We start from the raw sequence: 26689 nt of genomic DNA on the forward strand, positions 1-26689 counted from the left end.
TATGAGTCATGTACTTAACACACTTTCTCCCCAGTCTGACATGGACAAGTGAGACCAAACCTGCATAGAGACCTGCTCAATGGGCAGGACCATCACTATTTAAAGATTTCAGTATTAGTTTAGCAATAAAAGCAGGCACCAGTGCTTTACAAATGACCAGCAAGAATTGTTGTCCTCCCCAATGAATAACATCAGGTTATTCAGAAACTTTGCACAAAAGTTAGAAACTCAGCAGTCATACAAAAATATGAAAAAATCAGATGAAGCAGCAGCAAAAACTCCTACGCGTATGGCTAGAACGGCTGGCATTCATGGGCCAACGCTGAAGTGCTGGTGAAAGTACAATGAGATCTCTGACCACAAACGATAACAACCTTGGTTTTCTGCCGCGCCCTGCAGGCAAAACTTCGGGAAACGCCAGGGTTCCCTCGGTCTTTTCAGAAATGGCACGGATTGTTGGTTCCTTATCTTGATGGGGATTTCCACTCTTCTTAGTTCTTTAAGCTGGAACCTGTAAAGCTGTTTTCCCCACGCTTGAACAAACTGGATGCCTGTTTACCTGACTGCTATATGCAGGTTTGGACTTTTGTCCATGTCAGACTGAGGAGAAAGTGTGTTAAATACACGACTTGTAACACTCCAAAATTAATGGGTGACACTTTTGGAGAGCCAAAATCCTTTCAAGGAGGGAAAGGAGCCTTTCTGCCCTGTAATGAGGTCTATTGGAAATTGCCAACACTGAAAATCACAATAAAATGGAACATTTCATCAATTAATCTCGAAATTATGGGCTTGTTAGACATCATTCCCTTCCCATCAGCACTGCTCAGAGTTTCTAAGCAGGTTCTAGAGCACGCTAGGTTATGTTCTGTCCCACGTCTTAGAAATTACTGAACCAAACCAATGCGATTAATATGATCATTCAAAACATGCCGGACCCTTGGCTTTTAAAGGAGCAACTAAGAGGGAAACAATTTATCAGCCAGCAGCTCAGATGAATAATATTCACGTATTTCTTTCCCTGCCTTTTTCCATGTCTGATTCCTTACAAAGCTAATCCATTTTTTTTGTCTCCCCCCTTTTTTATTTCCTGGGGGCTTCCTCCAGAAAAACAACCAACAGAGACCAGCAAACTTCTCCTCTTTGACGTCTTCCATTCACCTTATTTTTCCCTCCTTCTCTTAGCATTTGCTGTACGTGTATTTTTGGGTACTTTTCCCTCCTCCCATTCACTAACCTTTAATTGCTCTAGCTGTAATAGCACTTGACTTTTAAGTGTGCTTTCTCAGAAAGTACCATTTTAATACTCTGCTCTGCTCCTCTGTGAACGGCAAGCCTTCAGACATGGTTATACTACTGCGAAGTTATTGATTTCTTGGCTGTACCAGGTACCCTTTCCACTTCGGCTGCACCCTGGCCAACATCTGCGGAGCAGCAGAAGCACAGGCTACTTGTGCCAGCAGAGTCACAAACACCACAGCAGCCAGCGGCAGAGAATTCACCACTCCCGCAGGTTTTCTTTTCTACCTGAGCTTTTCTACCCCAGCCTTTTGATGAGCAGGAGGACGTGCTGGATGGTAACACACAGATGAACACACCTGGCACCCCAAATTGCTCCCACGTGTTCACCGCTGCTAATGAAAGACGAGGTAGACAAACGGTAAGCTCCATTTCAGAAATGTTTCTACGGGCAGCGTGGAGCAGTGACAGAAAAGTAAGTTACTAATTACAAAAGACAACAAAAAAGGTCACTGCAAGACCGTGGGCCAGAGTGAAATGGGACTTTGCAGTGACTGCTGTGGTACCTTGCCTGCAGAAACGCAGTGAGCCAAACTCCTCACAAACAACCTGACAACTTGTTACTGTCTCCAACGTAGAAATGAACTGGCCAAAAACTGGCAAAAAAATCGTTTTTCTCATCAGGCTGCAGAATTCCAGATTCGAACAGCCTGGAGGCTTTCTCCCTTCTAACAGACGTCAATTATTCCCCCCCCTTAGGGGAGAAATGACCACGCAGGTCTCGCAGCAGCAGGTTTACGGCTCGCACGCTGTCAGCCTTTCCAGGAGAAGCCTCTGTTTTCAGGGTTTTCTGACACTGCTGTAGAGCTCACTCAGACTAACACATTCTTTGCCTAACAAACTATAAATTTTTAATTAACGCTTTAAAAAATATATATTGCTTCGGTGCTCAGCTAATGGAAAGTGACTTTTTTGGAGCTCGCTTTCCGTTCCCAAAACAGGAGCTGATCTCAGCGCGACGTTTAATTGAAACCTGGTCACTGTCTGTGTTGCAGCCCCTCCTGTTCATCACCAAGCTTGGACATGGTGTTAGCACCGGGTAACGGAGCCCGACACGATGGGGGCTGTGTTCACGCGGCCTCTTCAGGGTGCAGCCATGCCTGCCGACGAGGTGACCGTGCCTGGCTTCTCTCGGCTGTTAACCCCTCACCTCTGACCACAGCTACTGCCCATTTGGAGCTGGCCAGAGGGATTATAGAATGGTTTGGGTTGGAAGGGACATTTAGAGGGCAACTAGCCCAACCCCCCTGCAATGAGCAGGGACATCTTCAACCAGACCATGTTGCTCAGAGCCCTGTCCAGCCTGGCCTTGAATGTTTCCAGGGATGGGGCATCTACAACCTCCCTGAGAAACCTGTGCCAGGGTTTCACCACCCTCACGGTAAAAAAATTTCATCCTTATATCCAGTAAATCTCCCTTAGTTTAAAACCATTACTCATCATGTCACGATGAGTAATTGTTTTAAACTAAGCCTTGCTTAAGAAGTCTGTCCCCATATTTCTTACAAGCCGCCTTTAAGTAAGGCTGCAATAGGGTCTCCCTGGAGCCTTCTCTTCTCCAGACTGAACAGCCCCAACTCTCTCAGCCTTTCCTCCCAGCAGAGGGGTTCCAGCCCTCGGATCATTGCTGGGGCCTTCTCTGGCCGCGTTCCCACTGCTCCAGGTCTGTCCTGTGCTGGGGGCTCCCGAGCTGGACGCAGTGGACACCCAAGGAGCCCTCAGGTCCCCCAGCCCCTGGGATTCCTCCCGCGAGAGGACGCGCACGGCGGAGCGATGTGCCTTTGGTGTGACGCCGAAAGCCAACAGCGATGCTGAGCCGCGGCTCACGGGGCCGGACTGGTATCCTGCCCACGCTCACCTCTGTTTCTCGCACGGGGCTCAGGATCGTGCTCTTTCCCTGTGTCCCTGAGAAGTGTTGCAACTTCACCCTACGCAGCAAGCAAGGGAGGCCACGGGGGATTTCAACAGTGAATGTCTGAAATCAGCTCTCGGCTGCTATATACTAAATATTACAGACTGTGGGAATAACAGAGCTCAAGGTAAACAAACACAAGGTATTCCTCCATGTCCAGAATACCTGAGAAGTCAAGACTGGTAAAACTTAGGGCCTAAAATACCTGTCAAAGTCTCTCTAAAGAAGTCTCTCCCAACCAGGCTGCGAAAGAAAATAATTTCTGTTTTGCACGAGCCCCTCAAAACTCCATTCTTCTGTGAGCAACAGTGCTTGTGGGGCTGAGAGAGGAGAACTGGCAAACTGGTTTTATGCAAGCCAACAAACCCAGCTACGCTAAGGCATCCAACAACTCATTTTTAAAACAGAACGTAAATGCTGATCTAAAATTGGCTTGACTCTTGCCAGAACAGGGCCACACAGTTCCACAGCCAAGCTCCTGGCGTGCAATGGGTTACCGTGGCCTGGACCTGGATGGCAACCTTCTGCGTGCGTGCTCTCTGCCTGTGGCAAGTGTGCAGCGATCCTACTTATTTTAAGCCTTTTTTATTAAGGGCTAAGCTAAATGAAATCAACTTACATTTATGGGGGGCCAAGAGCACCTACCGGGCAGCTGCTGTGGCTCAGCTGACATGTGGAAACAGAGACATCCCCTGTAACTTGATCGTGCCTCTAAGCCCTGAAATTTTCTCGGTATGGACTCAACTGGAGGCTGAAATTAAGTACAATTTCAGGTCTACCTTCTTTCAGACTGAAGTGGTGCACAGGTCTAGTGTTAACACTTCACAGTGGGGCAAATTCCATGCATACATACCAGAACTATAATGGTTCTGTAAGTTAAATATAAACAGTTTTGTTTGTGTTGAAATATTTGAACATCTGTCTACAGCTCTGGGAGCTCGAATAACAGAAGTACACTACTACACAAGAATCAAATGATGATAATTATGGAATGGAAAACAAAACTCACATAGGCTGCTTCATAAGCACGCAGTACTATTATGTGTGTCTATATATATATGCACATATGCAGGCACACAGCGTAATAAAAGAAAATGCAAAAAACTCAACAAAAGCCAGAAGAAATATTAAAATGTTAAAAGCCTGTCTCATTGAATAAGTGAAACTGCGGTTGGGAACACAGCAACAGACATTTATCCTCAAGTCTTCAACATTTCAACTCTCTTTGCAATGTAAAAACAATGAAAAACAATGGTGCGCTCATGAAAAGGCCAAATTCACAATGCAGAGACTGCTCCTCCCCATCAGGCAGGGTATTCATTATTATTTTAAATGTGCAGAGCCTAAAAAGCTATAAAATTATTTGAGCGTGGTGTGTATCCTTTTAATTCTGCATATACTCATCTTGTTGTTCCATCAAGCACTCGGCATCAAAGGTTTTCTTTATGTGCAGGTGTGAAAGGTGCGTGTACAAACTGAGGAACCATCTCACTAGCTCCTCACAGTACGGAGGAGCACAAGAAAGAACCCGATTATGACAAACCAAGGGATTCATTTTTACTCTGAACTGGGATTCTTGGGCTCCAGAGCTGCTCCTGTCCTCTCTGCACATCCACGACTCGCACTGACTTCCGCAGGACTTTTGCTGGAGTCCCCATGCTAGAGAAGCATCGCCCTACCGCAGAGGCGGACACAAACGCTATCCCTGTCTTACCTGTTACTAATTGTCATCTAAAAATGTCAGATGTACCACCAAATGAGCTGCACACCCCATCGGGTGCAAGCGATCCGCTCGAGGTCCCGTGTTTTTCAGCTCAGGTAGGGGAATGGCCTTGCCCCCCCCGGCGAGGTTTGCCAAGGCCCCTGCCCTCCCGGCAGCTCCAGCCGGCTCTGGCTTCAGTCACACACTCTGGGCAGCAGTTGCAGGGCTGGGGTTAAACAAGCAGTTTGTTCCTCTCTTACATAAGCACCGAAAGACAATACTACATTCGAGCTCATAAAAATATTTTAATTGGTGATGATTTCCAGACAACTATGTCAAAATTAACTCCGAGTTGATGCCCACTTGCTTAAATTTCAGTCATCTGGGTTGAAATTATTTGCTTAAAAGAAGAAACATTTCCTTTTATACACACTTTGGTTTCAACCTCCAAAACCATTGCTCGAAATTAGTCCTAACCACCCAGCCGGCTGCCTCAGAAACCGAGCTCAAATCCATCACGCTAATGACATCAATAACAAACACGCAGCTTCAAACCTATTGTGCACAGTGGCATACCGAGGAGCATGTGTAGCTGTCATCTCGTTAGTCACTAGAAAAACACCAACGAAACCCAAAGCGCCTAACCATGACAAATTATTCAAGAGTTTAACCTGAGACATTAATGAGCGCTAAATAGCTTGTTTTCATGCTTGCTTAAGGAGATTTGTTTCAAATCCCACCAGCCTCCCCCGAACGTCGCTTGGCGAAGCCGTTCGCTCTCGCCAGGCTGGTTTTCCTCTTCCAGCGACAGCAGCAGGTTGCGAATGTTTGGCGAGGGATGGCGGCCCTTCGCCACCCCTCCTGACACACGGAGCCAACCGCGCCGGCTGTGAAGCTTCCTCCCCTCGGCTGCACGAAGGTGGCCGATTCACCCCCGACGTCGGAAAACGGACGGCTGATTAAGCACCTGCATCGCGACCGCGCAGCTGTCAGGGGTATAGGAGAAATATGGCAAGAGTATCCATCCGTCCAGGAGTTCCATCTTTTCAGACTTTCTCTGCTGTCTGGTTTTTGTCCCTCTGGGCCGTACGAGCACAAAGCTCCTAAGCAGAGACTACAAGAGCCTGGTACTCGCCGTTGCCTGAAAGCAGCACCAGGTATTTAACTCTGAGTAAAGGGCTGCCTTGGCGAGAGGCTTGCTCCTACAAGCCACCTGTACCTCCTGCAATGTCTTCACGGAACTAAAGGAATTAGGGTTTGGAAGAACCACATGTACGTACTGTGACTACAAATAGGGAGCAGCAATACAAGGAGCTCAAAGCTAACGGGACAGGAAACAAACCCACATCTTCCCATCCTGATGATGGACTAATATGAAATAAAATTTAAAAAAAGGATGTTTCAATTTATCAAGGGAAGCTGAGACTTTCTGACTCATATTGGGATATACCCTGGATGGGAATATGCCTTTTAAACCTAACTCTGGCAAACAAACACCTTTATTTTCACCGTCTTCCTATATTCATGCCATCCCTGGGGCAGAGTAATGCTGCTGTTCATACTTCGCACAAGGGGAACTGAGGCCGAAAGAGGTACCCAGTTTCCACTGCTAGCCCTAAGTCTGGACCTCTGCTTGGAGGGATTTTCAAACGCACGACACATCGTAAAGACGTCAGAGGCAGACGACAGACCTGGAGAATCCACGTCAAAATGCAGCAGCCACTGAATCACCCTCCTACGTCCCTCGCTTACTCATGCGGCCACAGAAAGATGGTCTTCAGAACTTCCTGACATGAGAATTACAGGAAGAAACCAAAATGGCATAGGGCAGGAGTGTTTTGTTCTCTTTAAAAAGAAACATTTCTTCTAACAGACTGCCTTTATGCTGATGTTCCAGATATGCTAACGTTGTTTTTTGCTACATACAGTCTAAATCTTCATTCAAACAAGACATGAGAAGCCTTCCAAAACAGGAGCAGTCTCAAACTCGCTCCAAAAACCAGCATCGTGCTCCAATGTAAAACTACTCTTCAGTCCATATGGGAGATCTCAAGCATTTGCTGAGTCTGGCTTTACTTTCAATGGAATTTACGTTGGAAAAACCATTTTATTTCTACCAGATTGCTTTTTACGCCAAAACTTTCTTTTTTTCCTTTGAAATTTTGGGCCAAATTTCACTGGACAGTATCCTCTTTGAGGAGATAACCCAGTAGACGCAAGTGTTCCATGTTGCATATCAGCCCTAAAACCTAATCTCCCCCCAAACTCGTGTCCTTATAAAAACGTGAAGCCTTCTCCTAACCGTAAGTTGCTCTGCATACTGAACGTAAATTAAATGAGGGGTTTTGGAATTTTTTTAATAACTCGTAAAGCTGGGAAGTTTTCAGCATGGATTCTGGAACCGGAGCTCAGGGCACACCGAACTAATTTAAAAATGTAAATGTAAAAAGATATGACCCATAAGTGACAAATTAAAGAGGGAACGTAAACGGTTTGCAGAGCGTGCTACCCTCCACCACTGACTGCTTACACAGCACGGCTACTTCGGGGTCAACATTTCTGGCAGCGCCAGACAATAAAAAAAGGCATAAACTTGCCGCTCATGGTAAAGCTACTGTGTCTGACATAACGGGAACGCAGAGGTGACTGAACCCTGGCTCCCAGCTGCATCAATCCCTGGTTTAATCACCCTCCTGACAACACTTCTCTTTCAGCTCTCAAGCTGCTTGGCTCCCAAGGACGGGAACACCGCGATAGTAAAAGACACAGGGAAAAGCTTAAAGTTGTAGTAGTGAGGGGAACAAAACCACCTGTGAAGGTGCCATTTGCCCAGCGCTCAACTCTGTCTCCCAAAAAGTTCGGTTTTAACTTAAAATAAAAACCCACGCAGCAGAATGCTCATCCCTGAGCCGCGTTCCAGTGAACGACAAATAAATCGATGAGGAGCACAGCTTTGGAGGCAGCTTCAGATAAGAGCGTGCGGGTTTTGGACAGAAGGAGGGAAAGACGTCCGTGCAGGAGCGGATCTCAAGTGTAACTTGCAGCACCGCCTGAAGAAGAGAAGGCTGAGAGGGGACCTTAGAAATGCCTATAAATATCTCAAGGGTGGGGGTCAGGAGGATAGGGCCAGACTCTTGTCAGTGGTGCCCAGCAACAGGACAAGGGGCAATGGGCACAAACTGAAGCAGAGGAAGTTCCATCTGAACATGAGGAAGAACTTCTTCACTCTGAGGGTGACGGAGCACTGGAACAGGCTGCCCAGAGAGGTTGTGGAGTCTCCTTCTCTGGAGATATTCAAGGCCTTCCTGGACGCGGTCCTGTGCAGCTTGCTGTAGGTGACCCTGCTTTGGCAGAAGGGTTGGACTGGATGACCCACAGAGGTGCCTTCCAACCCCTACCACTCTGTGATTCTGTGATTCTGACCAGCTCCTCATCTACAAACCTGTCAAAACAACTCTCCTCACTGGTTTTAAATGGGCCCAACATCTTCTGCAGCTCTGAGTCACATGAAGGAGCAGGAGATAGTGACGAGCAAGCGTCGTTTCACTGGCTGACACCAGAGCACGCAGAACGCAGCAGCCCGTGCCTCTGGGTGCACCCAGCACCCGGCTGATTTTCGCAGCAGGACTGGTCATTTGCCCTGGATTTTACATGGCTTCACACCCTCCCCAGGAGGCTCTCGGGAGCCCAAAGCGCCTTTCTCCACACTCCCTGACTCCAGCCGCACCTCGGCAATGAGACTGGGCACGGAGTTTGGTTCGAGGAGGGGGTTCAATGCTAATTTTGTGTGGTTGTTGTTCTTAAATACGAGGGGGTTTTGCTTCGGCAGGGGGTTGGACTAGATGACCCACAGAGGTCTCTTCCGACCCCGAACATTCTGTGATTCTGTAAAAACACTCCTTTTGGGAAGCACCGCTGCCCACACTGGGTCTCCAGGGTTGCCGGCGGCGGCAGCGAGGACACCTGGCTCCGCAGCCCAGGCGCGCTGGAGGAGTCCCGGTCTGCAGCCCAAAGCTCTCGGCTCGCAGCCCGTGTGTGTTGCAGCCTGCACCGTCGGCGCAGACCGCGCCAGCTCAGCTGCAGTGTGTGCACACCAAATTACCCCTCTGCAGAGGCTCAGGGTGGGGAAGGAGCATCCTGCCAAGCACCGGTGCCCGGAGGCACGCCGCCTTCCAACCTGCAACGCCTCCAGAGGCCCTTGCAGGCTGAGCTGGCCCTCGTTTCATCTCTTGCAAAGGTTGTTGCCTTCTCCAGCATGGAGCTGGTCACATTGTCCTCTTCTACACACCGCGCTCATCGCCTGTCGGCCACCGGCCAAAGACCTGAGCTGCTGCAGCCCACGAGGAGACCCTGCCAGCTGCTGAGTTCCTCTGCTGCGCAGCATTTGCACTCCAGCTAATGGATTATTATTCAGTGCAAAGTAATACCACGGTAGATTAGATATATCAGAGGTGGGGCTGGTAGGACTGTCTGTCACTGAAGCTGCCCAGCGTTTCCCATTATAAGACCAAATTTTCAGTTCCTTGCAACTTTACTGAACTTTGAGTGTTCACATTCCATTTTTCCCTTGCCTGAACAAGGAACACACTTCAATTTCAACCAAAATGGCTGAGACATTCCTGGAAATGAGTTAGCTCAGGGAAAATGTAGCGCCTCGAAAAACATTTTTGGCAATCTCTTCTTGAAGGAGCTGTTTTGTCGCTGTATTTTGGAGTGGAGATTTGGAACTTGGCTCAGTAGGTTGGCTTTTTTTTTTTTTTTTTTTTTTTTTCCCCAGAATCTCCACAGTAATCCATCCAGATTTGGTAAAATTATAAAACTTTGAAAAATAAAATTTCATAGAATGGAAATTCCTTGTATTTCATCAAATGAAAGTTTTCATTACAGCTTGGCAAAGGTAGCTGACGGCTGGCCCACAGATTTTATGCCCCTGACACCCGATTTTTTGTTGTGACAATAGTTGGGTTGCTTAAAACAAAGTGTTCATGGATCTTATTCACTGTGTGTTCATACTTTTCCCAGTGCCTGGTATGAGAACTTCAAATTTATTCTTCAGAAACACTGACCGTTCACCACGAACTCAACCTGAGAGTCGCCTTTTGAACACCTAAAGCATTACATATTGTCAGGTCTCTACAAAACAAGACTAAGCGGGTGTGTTCCATCCCACAGGACGCTGCTGTCCTGTGGATAAATCAGCACACGCTCTTACAGCGAGGGACTGTTTTGTCACACACACGACAGACATGAATTAGAGCTGCACTGATAACCGTAATCTCGGCACGCCCCAGTTCCAAGTGCTCAGACATGGACTTTTCCTACTGTAATTTTTGTCTGCAGCGTATGCATAAAGTAAGACTTAGAGCTAGAGGTATCTGCCCTTTAATAAAAAAAAAGATCTATTTCTGTTATGCCAACAAGTTCTTATTTACCTGGTGTGTAAGCATCACCTTGTTACATACCTCAAATCTACTGTTTCTTCCCTTTTACACCAAGTCACCAGAGAAAAGCAGTCTCATTTTAATTCTTAATGTTGCATGGCATGTCTAGTTAGTGAGGTGTTTACTTTTCATCCCACGCAGAAGTAAACACGCTTCCCTGAGAGCTTCCTTCATCCTTGAGCTGGGTCTAAAGAACAGTCACTGCTATCTGGATTTTGTGAGCATTAAGTCCCCACTGCTCCCCTCTACCTGTCTGTAATAATGACTATCTCTGCGAGCTAGCTGCTATCAGGTTTCTCTTTTGCTGCCATCTTTCAGCAAAGATCAAGAAGACTGAAAGTAATAATACAGATTGGTAAGTCTGTATACATGCAAAGCACAAACCCTACCCAAACACCGCGCCTGGGTACCCTCCGTGTGCCCTAATTCTGCTGTCCTACTTCTCAGGGACGCTTCTGACTGTGTGTCGTACCGCAGGCAAAGAATACTGCTGCGAGAGACCTCTTCACAGCACGAAGAGGCAGACCCTGCGCTCACCCTTCCAAAGCACAAGATAAAGGCTCATTAAACCGTCTGACTTCTTTGCCGTGAAGCTGATGAGGGTCCCCTCTAAAAGCCAGACTACTGCTGAGCTGCAGCGGCCACCGCCTTCGGGAGAGGAACACTACCAAGCACAGCAGCATGGGGAAAGGCATTTCAAAGCGGGATGGACCTTTCTGCGCTGAGTGCCTGAGAGGTTCAATCAAGCAGGAACGGAAGAAGGAAACATGAAAGATCACCCCCTGGTTATTTATGTCTAACGAGGAGGGGCTCACCAACTTCCTAAATTGTAACAAACTGCAGAGAACAGCCCTTCAACGCGGCTGTTGGAAAAGCAAGCGCTAAAGCCCCCTTTTAAAAGGTTTAAAGCAGGGTACCAAGGAATATACGGCAGCGTTTCAAAGCTGTGTGGTGCCGCAGCTTCCTGCGAGCCAGGCAGCGCGTTTAAAGCCGAGGCGGGTACCCGCAGGGCTCTGAGTGCCAGCCCCGTGCTCCACGCTTCCCCGCGCTCCCTCCGCAGCCAGAACTTCTTCCCTCTGAGGGTGATGGAGCACTGGAACAGGCTGCCCAGGGAGGTTGTGGAGTCTCCTTCTCTGGAGATATTCAAGCCCCGCCTGGACAAGGTCCTGTGCAGCCTGCTGTAGGTGACCCTGCTTCAGCAGGAGGGCTGGACTGGGTGACCCACAGAGGTCCCTTCCAACCCCTAGCATTCTGTGATTCTGTGATTCTCACCACTGCTCTCCTCCAGACACACCTGCACACCGACACTTGTAGGTACTCAGGGGGGGATAAACCAGTTTGGACACATGCACGCATCTCTCTTTTGACCGCAACGGGCCGGGGACGACTCGCTGAGACACCAGAGCTAGCTTTTAGACAACTACAGCTAAGGAGAGTCAACCCACCCTGTGTGTCTCTGAAAATTTTACCCATCTGTCCCTTTACAAAAAAGGTTTTCATTTTGACTGCTTAGCTGACGAATTAAAACACTGAATAATTTACTTTCACAGCTCTATCACTGAGCCCTCTTCTGCAGTCAACACTTCTGCCTACAGAGGTGGTTATTTCGTTACAGCACTGGTTTATACACAACTGTTCAAAGACATCAAAAAAGACCAAACGTGGGAGCGGACCCACAGCTCAGATTAGCAAAGCCAAAGAGCGTCCAGTGTAAAAGCAAAAGCATGTTCCACAAATCTAGAATTCATAGTGATAAGAGAGCCAAGGAATGAAAAATTAATTTATTCTATAATTGGCATCCTAGACACCCGGCAACCAACTCTGCTGTACTTTATATGTCTACAGCGTTTGATAAATCCACTAGATAAACTGAATTAATTTAAGTATATTATTGTCTAAGAATCTGAATCTGAGTGTTTGATCACGTATGTACACACATACAAAAAAAAAAGTATTCCATGTATAACACCCTCTGTACTCCTAACCAGTGATTCGCACCACACAGTGACTGCGTATTGCATTTCTAGGTCTCTGCTCTTTTCCAGCTTCTATACTCCTGAGAAACACAGGTCTGAATTTTCAAAATACAACAGATAATTCTGAGTACCACCCATTTTCAACAGGTAACCTCTGGATTTCTGATTCCTTCTAACACGGCCAGTTAAAATTTGGCTTCTTTTGCAAATTTAATCCAGGATTTACCGTATTTAAAAAACCACATACCTGGTACTCCAACTGTGCCTGCAAGTGCCTACTCCTCTCCAAGCAGATTCTGCACCAATGCGAAACTGCTGCATATAACTGTCTACCTGACTCATGATGCGTGAAGCGATACTATGGAATACAATAAGCTAGAAACCCTGTTTCCAGCAAATTAAACTACAAATGCAGCTGCTGGAGTCATCCATTCCCTCCCCAGCACACTTCTGCAGTGCTTGGCGAGGTGAAGATTTTCCTGAGCTCCAAGAGGAACGAAACCAAACACCATCAAGCGCCTCGGACTGCACGTGATATTTAAGACCATGTCTACTACTGCGGGCATGCAAGAATGAGAAAGTGTACGAAGGTTTAAGGAAGCAGACAACTAATTGGCATTACTCACATGGATTACAGACAGGCAGGAAGCACCCTGATTAATACCTCTTTTTAAATGAATCCTGAATTTAAATGAGCGGGGCTGCTAAAGAAGCAGGGTATTATGAGGCAGGAGCAAAGTTCACCAAATGCATGGGCGAGAGTTTGAAGAGCGATGGAAGTAAAACTGTTTACGCCAGCAATAATCAGGTAAAAGGGTTCGCCTTCCCACTGGGGAAAGATTAAATCTCAGAACCAAGGGGGAATGGGCAGCATGTTCAGTCTGGGTAAGGAAGGAACAATTAATATGTTCTGATGTGAAGCAGGAACATTGGAAACATGGAGCATTTCCCAGTGTTAGGAAAATCGTTTCAATGTGTTCCCCAATATTCTTCACCTTTAGGTAACACCTACAAAGTGTATCATCGCCTTTATATTGTTTCTTACACAGCTGCAATACTTTAGTTAGCGTGAGAATCTTACAGAATACTATGCCTACAGCTAAATAACCTGTATTTTAATCTCCACATTTCATGCAAGCCAAGCGTCGTAGGACCTGAGCAGTACTCGACTACCGAAATCCTGCAAGAGGGGATAATGATGCCTTAGTAGATAGCATCATTTTTCAAGGTATGTCTGTATCGCACTCTTTGTGGCAGCTGTGCAGACACTTCAAAGTCAGCTTTAAACAATTCCTTACACTGTCAGAAACGAAGGACAGACTGTTCGCAGTTCAACAGAAGACAAAGCACCCACCCAAGAAGCCGGGCAAACAGTTAACCCACGCCGAGCTCCACGTTATCTGTGACTGTACGGCTATCACGACCTGAGCTACCTGCCTGAAAGCTAACTCAGGTTGTCTGAATCTCATAGCAGTCATTAGGCACACCTTGGGACTACAGTATCTCATCATCTCACCTGACATCAGCTGTCTCAAAAACAGGGTGCCTAGTCCAGGCTAGTCATCCAGCCTCCATGAAAAATCGATGGAAAGGGATGGATAGGTCTAAAGAGCAATTCCTTGCACTCTTAGACAGACACTAAGATAGGAGGGATGAATCAGTTCAGAGGAAACCTACCCTACACATCTACGTTTTGGAGGGCTGAAAACCACCCTCAGTCAACCGTGAGCCACCACTGTGCTGAGTAAGCTGGTCTACCATAGATGAGATACGTAACAGAGGACCTGAGCAGACACACGCATTAAGGAACCCAGTTCTCCACAATAGTAAGGTTTACTGCGTCCCAAACATACTGCAGCATGAGCCCAGAACTAAGTTTCTTCCCCTGAAGTTTCAATTAAGTATGATATTCTTCCTCATTTCCTCTTCTGCATTCCTTGTCTGGTTAAATCAGTATCTGTGTTTCATGTCTGCGATGACCATGTTTCAGCGGAGAAGGAAGTTTACATAAAGCACAGAAATAAATTTTATAAAAACCTTGTAAAGAAAGTTGGGACTGCCAGCAAGGAAAAACTATGTCACTACTCTACTTACACTAGTCTGATGCAGCATCTCCCAAACATCTTTTCCCTGTTCCATACTTCACAACTCACTTGGAAAGTGGAGGGAGAGATGTAAGAGGTGCTACACTGAAGTACAAGGAAAAAAATGCTGATATTAGTAGCAACAAGCTAAATGCATTTCAAAAGTGAAGGCGTACAAGAGTTTAAGTTCTCCTGGGAGGAAAGTATGGAACTACATGGCCTAGCAAAAGCTACTTTAATGGCTTTTTCACACCATCTTCCTCCACAGTACCTATACGGAGTAGAGTCAAAGGCTTATAAAAATGGCTTTCGCTTTTCCTTTCCTCATAGTCGTGCTGTACGGAGACACAGAGTGAAGTCACTTCCACCACTGACTTAATTTGTTTAGTTATAACCCCTTTTCCCATCTCTGTTGTTAATGGAGACTGTAAGCTATTCAGGGCAAGACTCTGCCATCGTACGACTACGCAGCACAACTGTAGCACAGTGGGGCCACGCTTTCATTTGTGGTTTGGAGAGACCTTCTGCATACAAACAATATCAAAAAAACACCATGACGGTCATCCGACATGCCAAACGTGCTGGGAAGAGACTGTTCAGAAGTGTTCCCTCTACAACGGGACAGAAACAATCTGTTCTGTTGACAAATACAAACCAGGACCGCATTGCTACTGGTGAGGATATCTCCGGGAACGGTTTTGTGCTCAGACTTGCCCGTTTATTTTACAAAATCATCTAAAAGCCTTCTCCCTCTCACTGTAACAGCGACTACACGGGCGCTCTGTCACCTCCCTGGGCAGCGATGTCCTCCTCTGGAGAGAGTCAGCTGGTGTCACGTAGCTCACCGAGATTTCGGAACTGCAGCGTATGAATTCAAGCCACGAAGGAACTGAGCAGGTTTCGCTTTCATCTCGCCCTACGCACTACACCAGCAGATAAAAGCTACGATCACTGGAACAGCAATTCTTTTTACTCTCCTAGCCTGTTCCTCAGATGACGAGTTTTTAGGCACCAGGCCCTCTCTAGCCGCAGTGGGAAAAGCAAGAACGGACTGGTCCTTGGGATGCAGCTACCAGCCCTGCCAGCCGCCCGGTCACCTTGTCCCAGAGGCGTGCATCATGGTCGGGGTAACTGTGGGTTACACACCCATCTCAGGCGTAAACCTAAACCACTGGCAGACACAGTCTCTGCCGCCTTTGACGAGGAGCACTTGAATCATCCCACCAGTTTCTTACGGCCGCTGGGAACGCTCAGGAGCTCCAGTCCCCAACCAGTTCGGTTTTGTGAAACTACACATTTGCGAAAAATAAACCAGCAGCAAACGACAGTGAGTGACACTCTGATGCCTTGCATTTTACGCTGCAAAAAGCACCTGGGGTTGTACTACTGAAATCAGCAACGCTACAGCTGCTGACTGGGGACCTGAGCGCAGGAGGCTGGGTCCCAGCCCGTGAGAGGGCCGTGGTCATGCTCGAATACACCAATGATGGTCACAGAATCACAGAATCACAGAATGGTAGGGGTTGGAAGGGACCTCTGTGGGTCATCTAGTCCAACCCTCCTGCCGAAGCAGGGTCACCCACAGCAGGCTGCGCAGGACCTTGTCCAGGAAGGCTTTGAATATCTCCAGAGAAGGAGACTCCACAACCTCCCTGGGCAGCCTGTTTCAAGGCTCCGTCACCCTCAGAGGGAAGAAGTTCTTCCTCACGTTCAGACGGAACTTCCTCTGCTTCAGTTTGTGCCCATTGCCCCTTGTCCTGTCACTGGGCACCACTGAAGAGCTTGGCCCCATCCTCCTGACACCCACTCTTCAGATATTTGTAAGCATTTCTAAGGTCCCCTAAGAAGAGAACCTGAAGCCCACAGCACGGCCATGCTGAACATTTATTCAGCTGTATAACCACGTTTTGCCTCATTCCTTACAAAGGGGCACCATAACGCAAACGCTGAGCTTCACAAAGTCATCTAGAGCAGCTTGCAAACCGCCAGACCGCCCACTCTGCCCTCCTCCGCTCCCACTCGCGCCGGGAGAAATCCGGAACAACCCAGCCGATCTCAGCAGAGATTCCTCGCTCTGAGAGACGCCCGCGCCAGTCACAGATTGTCTGACTTCGGTTTGGATGCAACCCCAGGACTCGTTTGTCAGATCGCAGGGTATCGAGCATCGACTTCAATTAAAAACCTCCTCGCCGAGCCAAAACGCGCGCAGACACTTGAAGAAACTGCAACGCTACGTTTGCAGTCTGCGGTAGACGCACGAAGTAGGACCTGCCCGTAAAATTTCCTCTTGTTCTGCAAACTCTCCCCCTCTCTCTGCACTGCCCCACTTTACCACAGCGCAAAAAAAACCCCCCAGAGTCAAATCAATATACTCTTGGGAAGGAGGGGGGCTGGTAGAGTGGTTTTTGAAGAATAGCCAGAGAATATTCTACACGGGGGACACGCAGCATGTTTTAACTGCTGCGATAATTCTGCGTAAAGAGATGTTAAGGATCTCGCTCCTTGCTGTAGCATGCCATGTGTCCCTGAATAAAATCACTGCCATGCGGGCTGTTCGCAGAGGAATGCGTAAACAGACAATGTATCCTTGCATCAGTTCCACAAAATGTTGCACAACACAAATGCCTGGCGATGTGTCATTTCCTGCTTGGCCACCAGCCCAGCTCCTGACAGGCAGTCAACAAAAAGAAAAAAAAAAGGAGAAAAAAAAAAAAGGAAAAAAAAAATTAAAAAAAAAAAATACTGACAGATTTAAAGCTGTTGTACTCCAAAGCACATTCCACTAGCCTCAGACTTATCCCTCTACCCTCCGCCTTTGAAAGAAAAGAGGGAGAACTTCCTAAAAACTGCTACGGTTTTAAGTCGAGGAATCTCAAAAATCTCAATCACTTCTCTGCGTTTTCTAAGCCGGGTCGGCCAAACAGTTAATACAACGGCTGAGCAGAACCTCCCGCCGGCTCTCGCTGGCTTCCGCGGCGTGCACAGACAACAGGGCGATGTTTGCTCATACCTTGCATCACGTGTGCACCTTGCAAGCTGCGGCGGCAGCGAAACATTCGGGAGCTGAATGAACCAGAGCAGCTTTTCTCCTGCTCAGACGCTCCAGCTCAAAGCTCAGAATGACTTTTCCATTCAGGCTGATAGAGAACATTGTGGTCGGTGGCTTTGGAGACCACCTTTAATGAGAGATGAACTACAGTCTTTGGAAGCCACACAAAATATAAAAATACAGAAACTTCTGCTCCCTCCTTCCTCATGATTTCCCTCCTGACTGGGTTTCTACCAAAAGTAGCCAGATAGGAGGACGTGTCTCCTGTTCCACAGGTACCACTATGGAAGGGCAAACCATTAAGTCTGTATTTGTAACGAGGTAAGGCAAAGGCATTAAAGGGGGCTTAGGTAAAGGTTTGGGGGCTTTGTTCTGTTCTTTTCTTTCTTTAATTCCTTTACAGTGATTTCTTGCTATCTGCTGGTCAGTTATGACCTTATGACAACTTCTTTCTCCAGAAAAGTTCTTTCAGTGCTCCCAGCTGGAAGGCAGCTCTGCTGGCTAAGACGTGCATATGGCAGAGGCTTTATTGTGGATATGAGAAGAGAAAAGTATCTGCTGGATTTCCCAACGATTCCCAAAGATCTTACACAGCCTCTCCTCCACACTCCATCACTCCAAGTGCAACGCGCTGTCTCGATCCAGCACAAAGACTGTGCAACACAGTAGTTGTCCCTGAACGGTAATGTCGATAGACTGAAACAGATAATTAAAAATCAGTAGGTTTTTTTCCAAGGAAAAATCAGGAGAAGGCCCTTCCTCTTATAGAAATGGGCAGGTTTTCCTAACAGAGCAACCTGACATCACTGTCTCTATTAAAATATTTTAAAATAATAACAGAGAGTCAAGGCAGCAAGCTTCTACAAGCACATGTTTAATACGTCTAAACGGCACTCACATCTAAGAATCTGACCTTCCGAAGCGCTGAGCATCCAAAACACCAACTGGAGTCACTGCATGCCATGAGCGTTCAGCACCCTTCGAGTCAGGCTCTCAATGACTGCGCTATCTGCCACAGCATTGCCGCTGCTCCTGCTGCTGCTGGAAAGCAGGCAGCGTTCCTCCGCTCGAGTCAACGTGCCAGCAGAAGGTCAGAGTGCCTTCCCTGTAAACAAGCCTTACAAATTCACGATCTAAAGCATGATGTCATGTCTTCAAATGATAAGCTGGCAACAAAGTAAATGACATTTTGTAGACATGTGCATAATTTTATGTTTACGCTACTTAGAAGGAAGGTTCTAATAAGTCATCGGTTGTGTTCCTTTAAAGGGAAGTTTTATAACTGAGATGAATCACGACTGCAAAAGATCAAAGTTAAAAAACATCAATGATGCCATGGGGTACTTTTTAATCTTGTAATGAATGATGATCATGTGCTCTTATGAAGTTGGTCCAACTGCCAACGCCAGATGTGTATATTAAGAAAAAAGTTGTTTGTGATGTGACAGCTCTGGTGGAGCTGCCAGCGAGAGGAAAACTAGGATAGCATGCTTGAGACGTCGCAGTGAGATACAGATCCTGGCAGAGAGGGGCACTATTTGCCGACACATAATTTGTTAAGAAAAACGCATTTGCTATCAGAGCCGCTCCTCAACTTGAATTCCTTATTGCCCCCAACCACGTAATTTTCCTTTTGCAACGCAAACGCCAGACACACTTCTTGAACGATGACTACCAAACAGCAATAAATCTACACGAGCGCACGGCTCTCAGAAGGAAGCAGAACTTCTGTGAAACTCCCACAGCTCACCGGAGCTACTCTTTCCCTGAAAATTCAAGTTTAATAACTAGTCATTCTGGAGGTGTCGCAGCCCTGAAGGCCTCACGCTGCAGTCACAGAACTTGCAGAACCACACTGACCCCAGAGTAGAGCTTCCCTAAGTATTTAGCCAAAATATTAAAATTCAGATGGACAACGAAGCTCAAATTTGGCTTTCTTTAAAAAAAAAGAGATGAAGAAAGACCCAATAGCTCCATCCAGGCTACAAGAACTAAGTTACTGAGCACTCCTAGGTTCAGCTACTCAATGAGAATAGCAGACAGGTATCCCATACAGAGGCCTTTCAGGTTTAAATTAAAAAACTCCAGCAGAACTTGGAAATCTTATTAAGTTCTCTGAACATAGCCTCCCTTTTAATCCACTGACCACCAAAACGGTCAGTCCCAATGCAAGCAGCTCCCTTTCCCTGCTACGCAGGGTAGCCCACGCTGACCTCCGCACCATTTGCAAACCACTCTCTCGCGCAGCAGTTGTGTCCTCCGCTGGGGGATTCCCTCTTTTGCGGGTGCCTCAATACATACACAGCCTCCAAAGGGGAATGGCCAAGTGATACATAACTTATTCCCTAGTTTTTACTCCATGAATGCAGTTTGCTCAGTGTCTCCGAGTAAGCTACAGGGAGCACCAGCTGCAGGTGAAAATTAAAAATGGGAACGGATTGAGCTCAGGAGAGAAGACAGAACAAAAATCCCCTCACTGCCACAGACGGACACCTCAGCTGTGAGCAGGCAGCAACACAAGTCTCTACAGACATTTATCCACAGCTACTTGCTTTTTTTTATCCTTTATTCGAGGTGAAACTCTACAGCCTGGACTGTGCTTACAGAAGGCATTTCAGCTCCCGCCTCAGTGTAAGAGGAGGTGACACTGCAGCGTGTATTAGCACGAGAAACACTTAACGGCGTGAATTCTGTCTACGTCTTTCTACTTCTTCTGTCTTTGTGGTATTTTAAACAAAACTCCGTGAAAGCTCCTTAAAGGTCTCATTTGTATGTGCAGATCAAAGGCAAAATAATTATTTGAGATGCCTCCATTACAGGGATTTTTTTAATGTGGTTATTCATCAAATAATTCTTAATCTCTAAATGTAATTTAAATACAGCTATACCTGGTTAATCCGATCAATTTAGAAAGAGCCATTCTAGTTAGATTAAGAAAAAAACTCCAGAACTGGCTCCTCAGCGATACCCATCTGATGTGAGACTGGTTACCAGCTAAATGTGCTAGACAGAGAGACAGCCGTATAAACCACGGTGGATTAACCAGACTTGACTGCGCCTAAAAATAAGTGCTACCCATAAAACTGCTAGAACATGACAAAACACAAGTGTCATAAAAATATAGCCAGCAACCATTGCAAAGAGATTCTTAGTAAGTTAGGAAGTGCATCGCTGTAAGGTAAACATGCTCAGTGAAAATCTGCTGGACTATGTTTAAATAAAAGCTACTCTCTGTGCACAAATAAGAAACAAAGACCAGGCTGTTGATATACTGTTTTTTTATCTTTCTTTGGCCCCCAGGGGTCTATGATGAGTCCATAGCTGAAAACCAATTTCAGGTATGATGAGATTAACCAGGTGCATTAATTATCTGATGGCAAAAGAATTTGAGGGCAAACAAAAAGGCACTACATTAGATCTTTTCTCTCTGTGCTAGGACTGATCCTGCAAGATCGGTCTCCTGTTCTGTTCTAAGCGTCTTCAGTTGGAAGCTTACAGGAGTTTAGGGAATTCAGCGTGTTGCAGGATTGTATCTGTTGTGCCTAAATCAGATTATATATAAATATAGTGGGTTTAGTTCTCATTTACACTGGCAGATAATGTATCAAGACCTTGATGTGAATGAGTCAGGTTCGTGATTGCCCAAATTCAGCCAGGCACTTCAGTGTGTGTTTAATGCAAGCATGTGTGTGGTCCGATCGACTCCAAATCAAGCATGCGCTTACACATTTTGCTGAGCAAGAACCAGTGTTTGACAAAGATATATATTTCATTTATGGATCTCTGTTAAACAAAATTAAGCAGACGTTAAGTGCAAAAACAAGAATATAATACTCACTTCTTGGCTCCCTTGGCCCATCCACTGTAACCTTTATAGCTCTGTGGTATGTAGCGACTTGGGGGGGATTTGTCAGGACAGTTATTGTCAAAGTAAAGCTCTTCCCTACAAAGGGAGAAAAACAACAAGGAATGAGTGATTACAACATGAAAACAGTCACATGCATGTTCAGTAAAGAATCAGAGACGTTTAAAATTATTCCCTGTCGTTACCACAATCGTGAAAATTAAAAACATAACTGACCATAGGAGTTTTCCTCCCCTTCAGTTTTACTCTGTGTCAAGAATATGTCCATGTGTTGACAATCTAAATGTTTCTTATTTAATAATGGGTCATCATACAATGACAGAACAAAAGTGATTCACTGCTGAGGACAAGCCAAATTCTTTGCTGTATTGAAAGTGGTGTAAATCCAAAGCAAATCAGACAATTTAAAAATTTACTCCAGTTTTGCAGCTGTGTGACAGAGAGCAGAATGTGGCCACATGTTATTTACTTCACGCAGTTTTATCATTTCATTTCTTTGACTTGACTACAATAAGATGAGGAAAGAATATATTTTCCTCCCGGGAGTCATTTTAGCAGGGAATCAGTGTCTCCTGTCCTTCATATGCCAGGGGTAATGTGATGATATCATTCTTACTGGAATACACTTTTTTCCCCTACATATATTCCATCTACAAAATCCCAAGAAAGCCCCAGATTTCCCCGTGAGGGTGAGAAACCGCTGTGTGCACATACGCTGCTATTGCAAGCCTGCATTTTTTTTTTAATTTTTTTTTTTATTTTTCAAAGTTCGAATTCACACAGAGATTGCACAAGCTCCTCCGCAGCCTCTAGCTGAATGAAAACGTGAAAATGAAATAAATAAAGGGAGCTGCCTACGTCTGAGCGCACATTCTCACCAGGCGCTGGCCCCCATGCGGGAGGCTCACTGACAGTTGTAATCTGTTAGATATGCAACGGTTAGTCACGTCAGATAGTCAAAACTGAAAACTGTTTCAAGACAGGAAAAGGTGGGCGTACAACAGTGACTCAATAAAACAGTCAGCAATCCTCGGCCTTCGCGCTCGTTTAAGCTGCTGCTTTACCAGACACTGCAAACTCTTCCCCGCCCCCCCACCCCGGGTGTATACGTGCATTTTTGTCGCTCGGGCTTTTCCTCCTGCTGAACTCTGAAGGCATTCAATCAAGACACAAATCTTAAATGATATGTAACAGCGCAAAATTCAGGCAGTTTTTTCGAGCCTAATATAGAACAGCTTATATATGAGGCATAATACAGAACAGAGCTTTGGCTGTCAAACCTAGTAACGGGTGTTTCGTTCTGGTCCAAGTCGTATATCCCCCAACCTGCCCGACACACGCACCGTTTATTATCGGGAGTGCAACTTCAGACTGTCTTGGCTGTATTTTTCACGAACTAGAATGCGACATGGATTTTTTTTTTTTTTAAGAAAATATAACTGTCATTCAGAGTAGAATGATTTTCCAGGTGTAGCCGCGCTCCAGCTGTGCCCCGCTCTGCGAGAGACACAGGTTAGAGAGGAGGTCAACACCCCGGCGAGGGTGCAGAAACCTCGGGAGGCTGAAATCTGCTTCAGCGGCCACGCACGGCTGAAGGTCGCTTTCCCCAGTGTCACTGGGAAACGGGACCATTTCTCAAATCTTTCGAGAGAGATCGTCCCAGGAGGAGTCAGGGGTCGGCAGGACGGTCTGACCTCCGGCCAGCCCTGCCCACCCGCCACCCACAGAGGCAAAGCGTGGGTCCCGCCAGCGTACAGCGTGTGCAGGCAGCCTTCGGACACACGGCGAGAGCCCTCCTGAAGCACAGAGTGCCCCCATGCCTGCTTCTTCAGGGCTGGAAAGGGTCCGTGCCTTTCATGCTTCTCCAAGCAGGAATTCAGCCTATTGCTCGGATGTATATAATTCGCCGGGGACAGGTTTAAGGCCTCCTTTGGCGCCAGCTTAGCATGTCAGAAAGTTCTGACTATTAAATTGTCCGATGATGACATTCAGATCACAGTCACCCACGTAAAATCAGTAGAATATAATTGGTAACAAAGATACTAAAGGGATTTTCCATATACCTTTGAATGAAGACTTTGGCCTTCCAATTTATAGGCCAAGTCAGTATAAAAGTCTATCACGACTGAAAACTACCCTGACAAAGCATACTGTCTGTAAGGCCCCGTAAAACCACGTCTGCGTGATTTTCTACACTAAATGTATCTCGACAGGATACACTGGCCAGAAAAAACACACTCCTTAATACACCGAGACCTACATTTCGACCTCACCTGAGAGCTCTTCTAAATCGTCACCTCTCAGCCAGGCTAAGCTGTACAGGTAAGCATCCAATTTGAAAGGGAAACTGGTTTTACTCCCTAACTGGGATTCCACCAACCTGAAGCATCAGGGAGGTAACGTCGATGGAGCCCCCCCCGCCCCACTCAGTAACCCAGGCATCACTTCATCGCGGGGAGCTGCGTGGCCCTGCCAGCACGCTCAGGTTCCAGAGCTTTCAAAAGATGATTTACATATTACAGGATTAAGAACAAAATAAGTTTTGAAGGCCCCCTGTTTCAGCGATGCTTATGCCTTCCACAGATCTTTCACAGATCTCCCTCCTCAGCTATGAAAGCCTTTAATGCACTTTTTATCACCTTTCTTTATCGCCCTTAGTCATGTCAGCCATCTGCTTTTAGGGGCTAAAGACTAATTGTAGCTCTCTTTTATTAAATTCCCCAGCCCAGCAGTCATCTGGCACTATTGCTCCAGTGTGCCTAAACTGTGCATTCTTTGTTTTTCCCACACGTGAGCCGAGCTGACGCAGAGCAGGACGAGACGGACGCACGCCGCAGCACACGGCAAGCCCCGGAAAGCAGCCCGAAAGCAGACCAGGCAGCTCGTGCGCGTTGCGTGGTTTTTTTCAGTTAGATGCTAATGAGATTAAAGTGCCGGGACACAACAACATTAAGGTTATGATCCTTTGCTTATTGAAGACAGGAATTCTTTCTTTTCTGCACGGTGGATGGGGCTTGTAAAAGTGAGCTACTGCCTGAAAACCGCACACAAACAACTTCTGCATTCACATAAAGCGCCCCAGTTACTTATTCTTATGAATCCAGAAAAGGTGCTTAAGAGAAATTACACAAACAAAAACGTGAAGCTGCTGCCAGGCAAGCAACATTAATATGTATAAAAATCAAGTTTCTCCATTGAGCCATGGGAAGCAAGAAAAAACGTGGGAGAGGAGGTGAAGTGCTAAGCTCGTGATTCAGACTTCACAATCAAATTTAGAGATACAGAGATCAAAGAGCGAGCTGTTTAGAAAGATGTAAATCTGAAGTCAGGAACAGGTGTGGATTAGTTTCTCGCCACTGAAAAATGATTTCTTTATTACTTTATTTTTCCTATCCCACTTCAGGAGCTGTATCTGCCGATAGCTGTCTATGTCAGGAGCTTTCTCACTTCTGTTTGCAACTACTGCTTTCTTGTCCTGCTATTTTGAGTTCTAAAAATCTATCATTAATGATAACTCTTTCTCCTTCTCTCCCTCTCTCTCTCTCCCTCTCTGTTCTAAGTCTGGGAGACAAGTCTGGACCAATTTCTCCATCCTGCCTCTGGCAGCAGAATGCAGCATTTCAGATCCTCCACCGAGTCCCGGCTGCTTCAAAGGAAAAGCCCTACTTTCTTCCGTTAAGATCATAAGAAATATAGGGGGAGGGGGTCAGCTCTGTTTGGACATAATTACACTTCATCAAAAGAAGCTTTCTTCATCTTCCATGCGTGAAAAGTCTGCAAGCAGTTAAGTCTGTCTTTTTTCTTTCTTTTTTTTTTTTTTTTTTTTTTAAATATAAAAATTGCTATTTGGGAAACTAGCCAAAACTCAGAAAGCCAATATAGTAAAACAGTGCACACCCTTTGTTTTTCTTTGAAGTCTCTTAAATAAATACGTCGAGGGTTTGAAAAGTACACTATCGCTTTTCCATAGATTCTGCCGAGATTGATCAGAGCAAAAGTCTATTCCAAGTATGCTAGATACAATTATAAATTAAACCACTGGACCCAAATTTCAGGGGGTTTGTGTTTGTATGTGTCTGTAGCTGTATCTACTGAGGCTTTAGGCCCTCTGTTTCATTTCCTATGCTTTAATAAAAAGTATATATCATAGGTTTCAAATGAAATTCACAGATCACAGGTAGTACATCACATTTCAGTTCTTTTTCAGCACTGCTGAAAGGCTGATACACTACTGAACTTTTACTGTAAGGCAGAAGTAGCGATGGAGCCAGAGAACTTTCAAACCTAATCCATCAGCAGAATAACAAAGAAGACTGTTTTTTTTTAAGCAAGCAAGACAAATGGAAGAGATAAGTAACACCTTCTCCAAAAGGGCAACGAACTCCGTATCCATATCGCACTACTGTTGCAATAGTTACTCCGTCTTTCAAGTCATTCTCTAGATTCGATACCTTTGAAGTTTTAAAATGATAGAGAACTGTCGGCCAGGTGACCGTAACAAAAAATAGCCAGCGTAGGCCATGCTTATGGACTCGCTTTCACAAGGTGTTTGTAAAAGCACGCCGACTCATTTGGACTATCGAGGCCTCTGTCACACATTTAATTTTTTTTTTGGACAAATCCTCTTTCCTTCTTGAAGATGAGTTACAACTGCTTTCTAAAGAATATTACTGTAACATCAGCTCTATTGCTAATTTCCCAGCACAATTGTTTGGCTTCTGTTGCTTTGTTTTGCCCCATGCAGGGCCAGGTTAAAAAAATGAGTAATTACTTCAAATTCATAAAGGAAAAGATATGTAGGCGGCATAAACGACTGATACAGCCACCCCCTCTGAAGATTCCTGCAGCAAAAGCTGAGGTGCCAGCTCCCTTCGAGCCATCCTTTCAGTCATTACCTGAAATTTGAAAGCAGCTACAAGACTCCTAAAGAGGAATTTTTGCACGCTTGCAGTGATTACAAAGGCTTTCTCTGAGTGCAGTTTCCAGATTACAGGAAGCTCCTAAACAGCTGGAAGACAATGACAGCACTACATCTTCAAAAAAAAAAGCTGAAAGTTACCCTGTCATTTAAAGCAAAGGACAAATTTAGTTCAAGCCCAGGCTTACCAGCGATTCATAAAAAGGCAACCGGTTTACTGAAAAGAAAAACACGGCCGATTTGTGAAGGTCATACGCAGTTTGATTGCAAAGGGCAGGGAAGTCACCAGACAGCTTCCCACCAAGAGCTGCCAGCCTTTAAAGATGTAAGACCTCAAAAAACATCACCCACAGCGCGTGCGAGATGCAAAACCCCCTTAGCCACAGGTCTTCTGCAACAGCTTCAGCAGCCGCCGTACAGGGAATCCTCCGCCTCTCCTTGCC

At 46.0% G+C, this 26689-nt stretch overlaps 1 protein-coding gene across 6 annotated transcripts in view; it reads right to left on the bottom strand.

The window, feature by feature from the left end:
- RUNX2 (RUNX family transcription factor 2) overlaps window positions 1–26689 on the bottom strand; it is a 153958-nt gene that overhangs the window by 55573 nt on the left and 71696 nt on the right. For all 6 annotated transcript variants that reach the window (XM_075414976.1, XM_075414981.1, XM_075414979.1 and 3 more), the window contains exon 4: window positions 21302–21406. In XM_075414976.1, the coding sequence (XP_075271091.1) occupies window positions 21302–21406 (105 nt within the window). The remainder of the gene's footprint in view (window positions 1–21301; window positions 21407–26689) is intronic.

Source organism: Opisthocomus hoazin, chromosome 2 (assembly GCF_030867145.1).
Source record: "Opisthocomus hoazin isolate bOpiHoa1 chromosome 2, bOpiHoa1.hap1, whole genome shotgun sequence".
Taxonomy (NCBI): Eukaryota; Metazoa; Chordata; class Aves; order Opisthocomiformes; family Opisthocomidae; genus Opisthocomus; species Opisthocomus hoazin.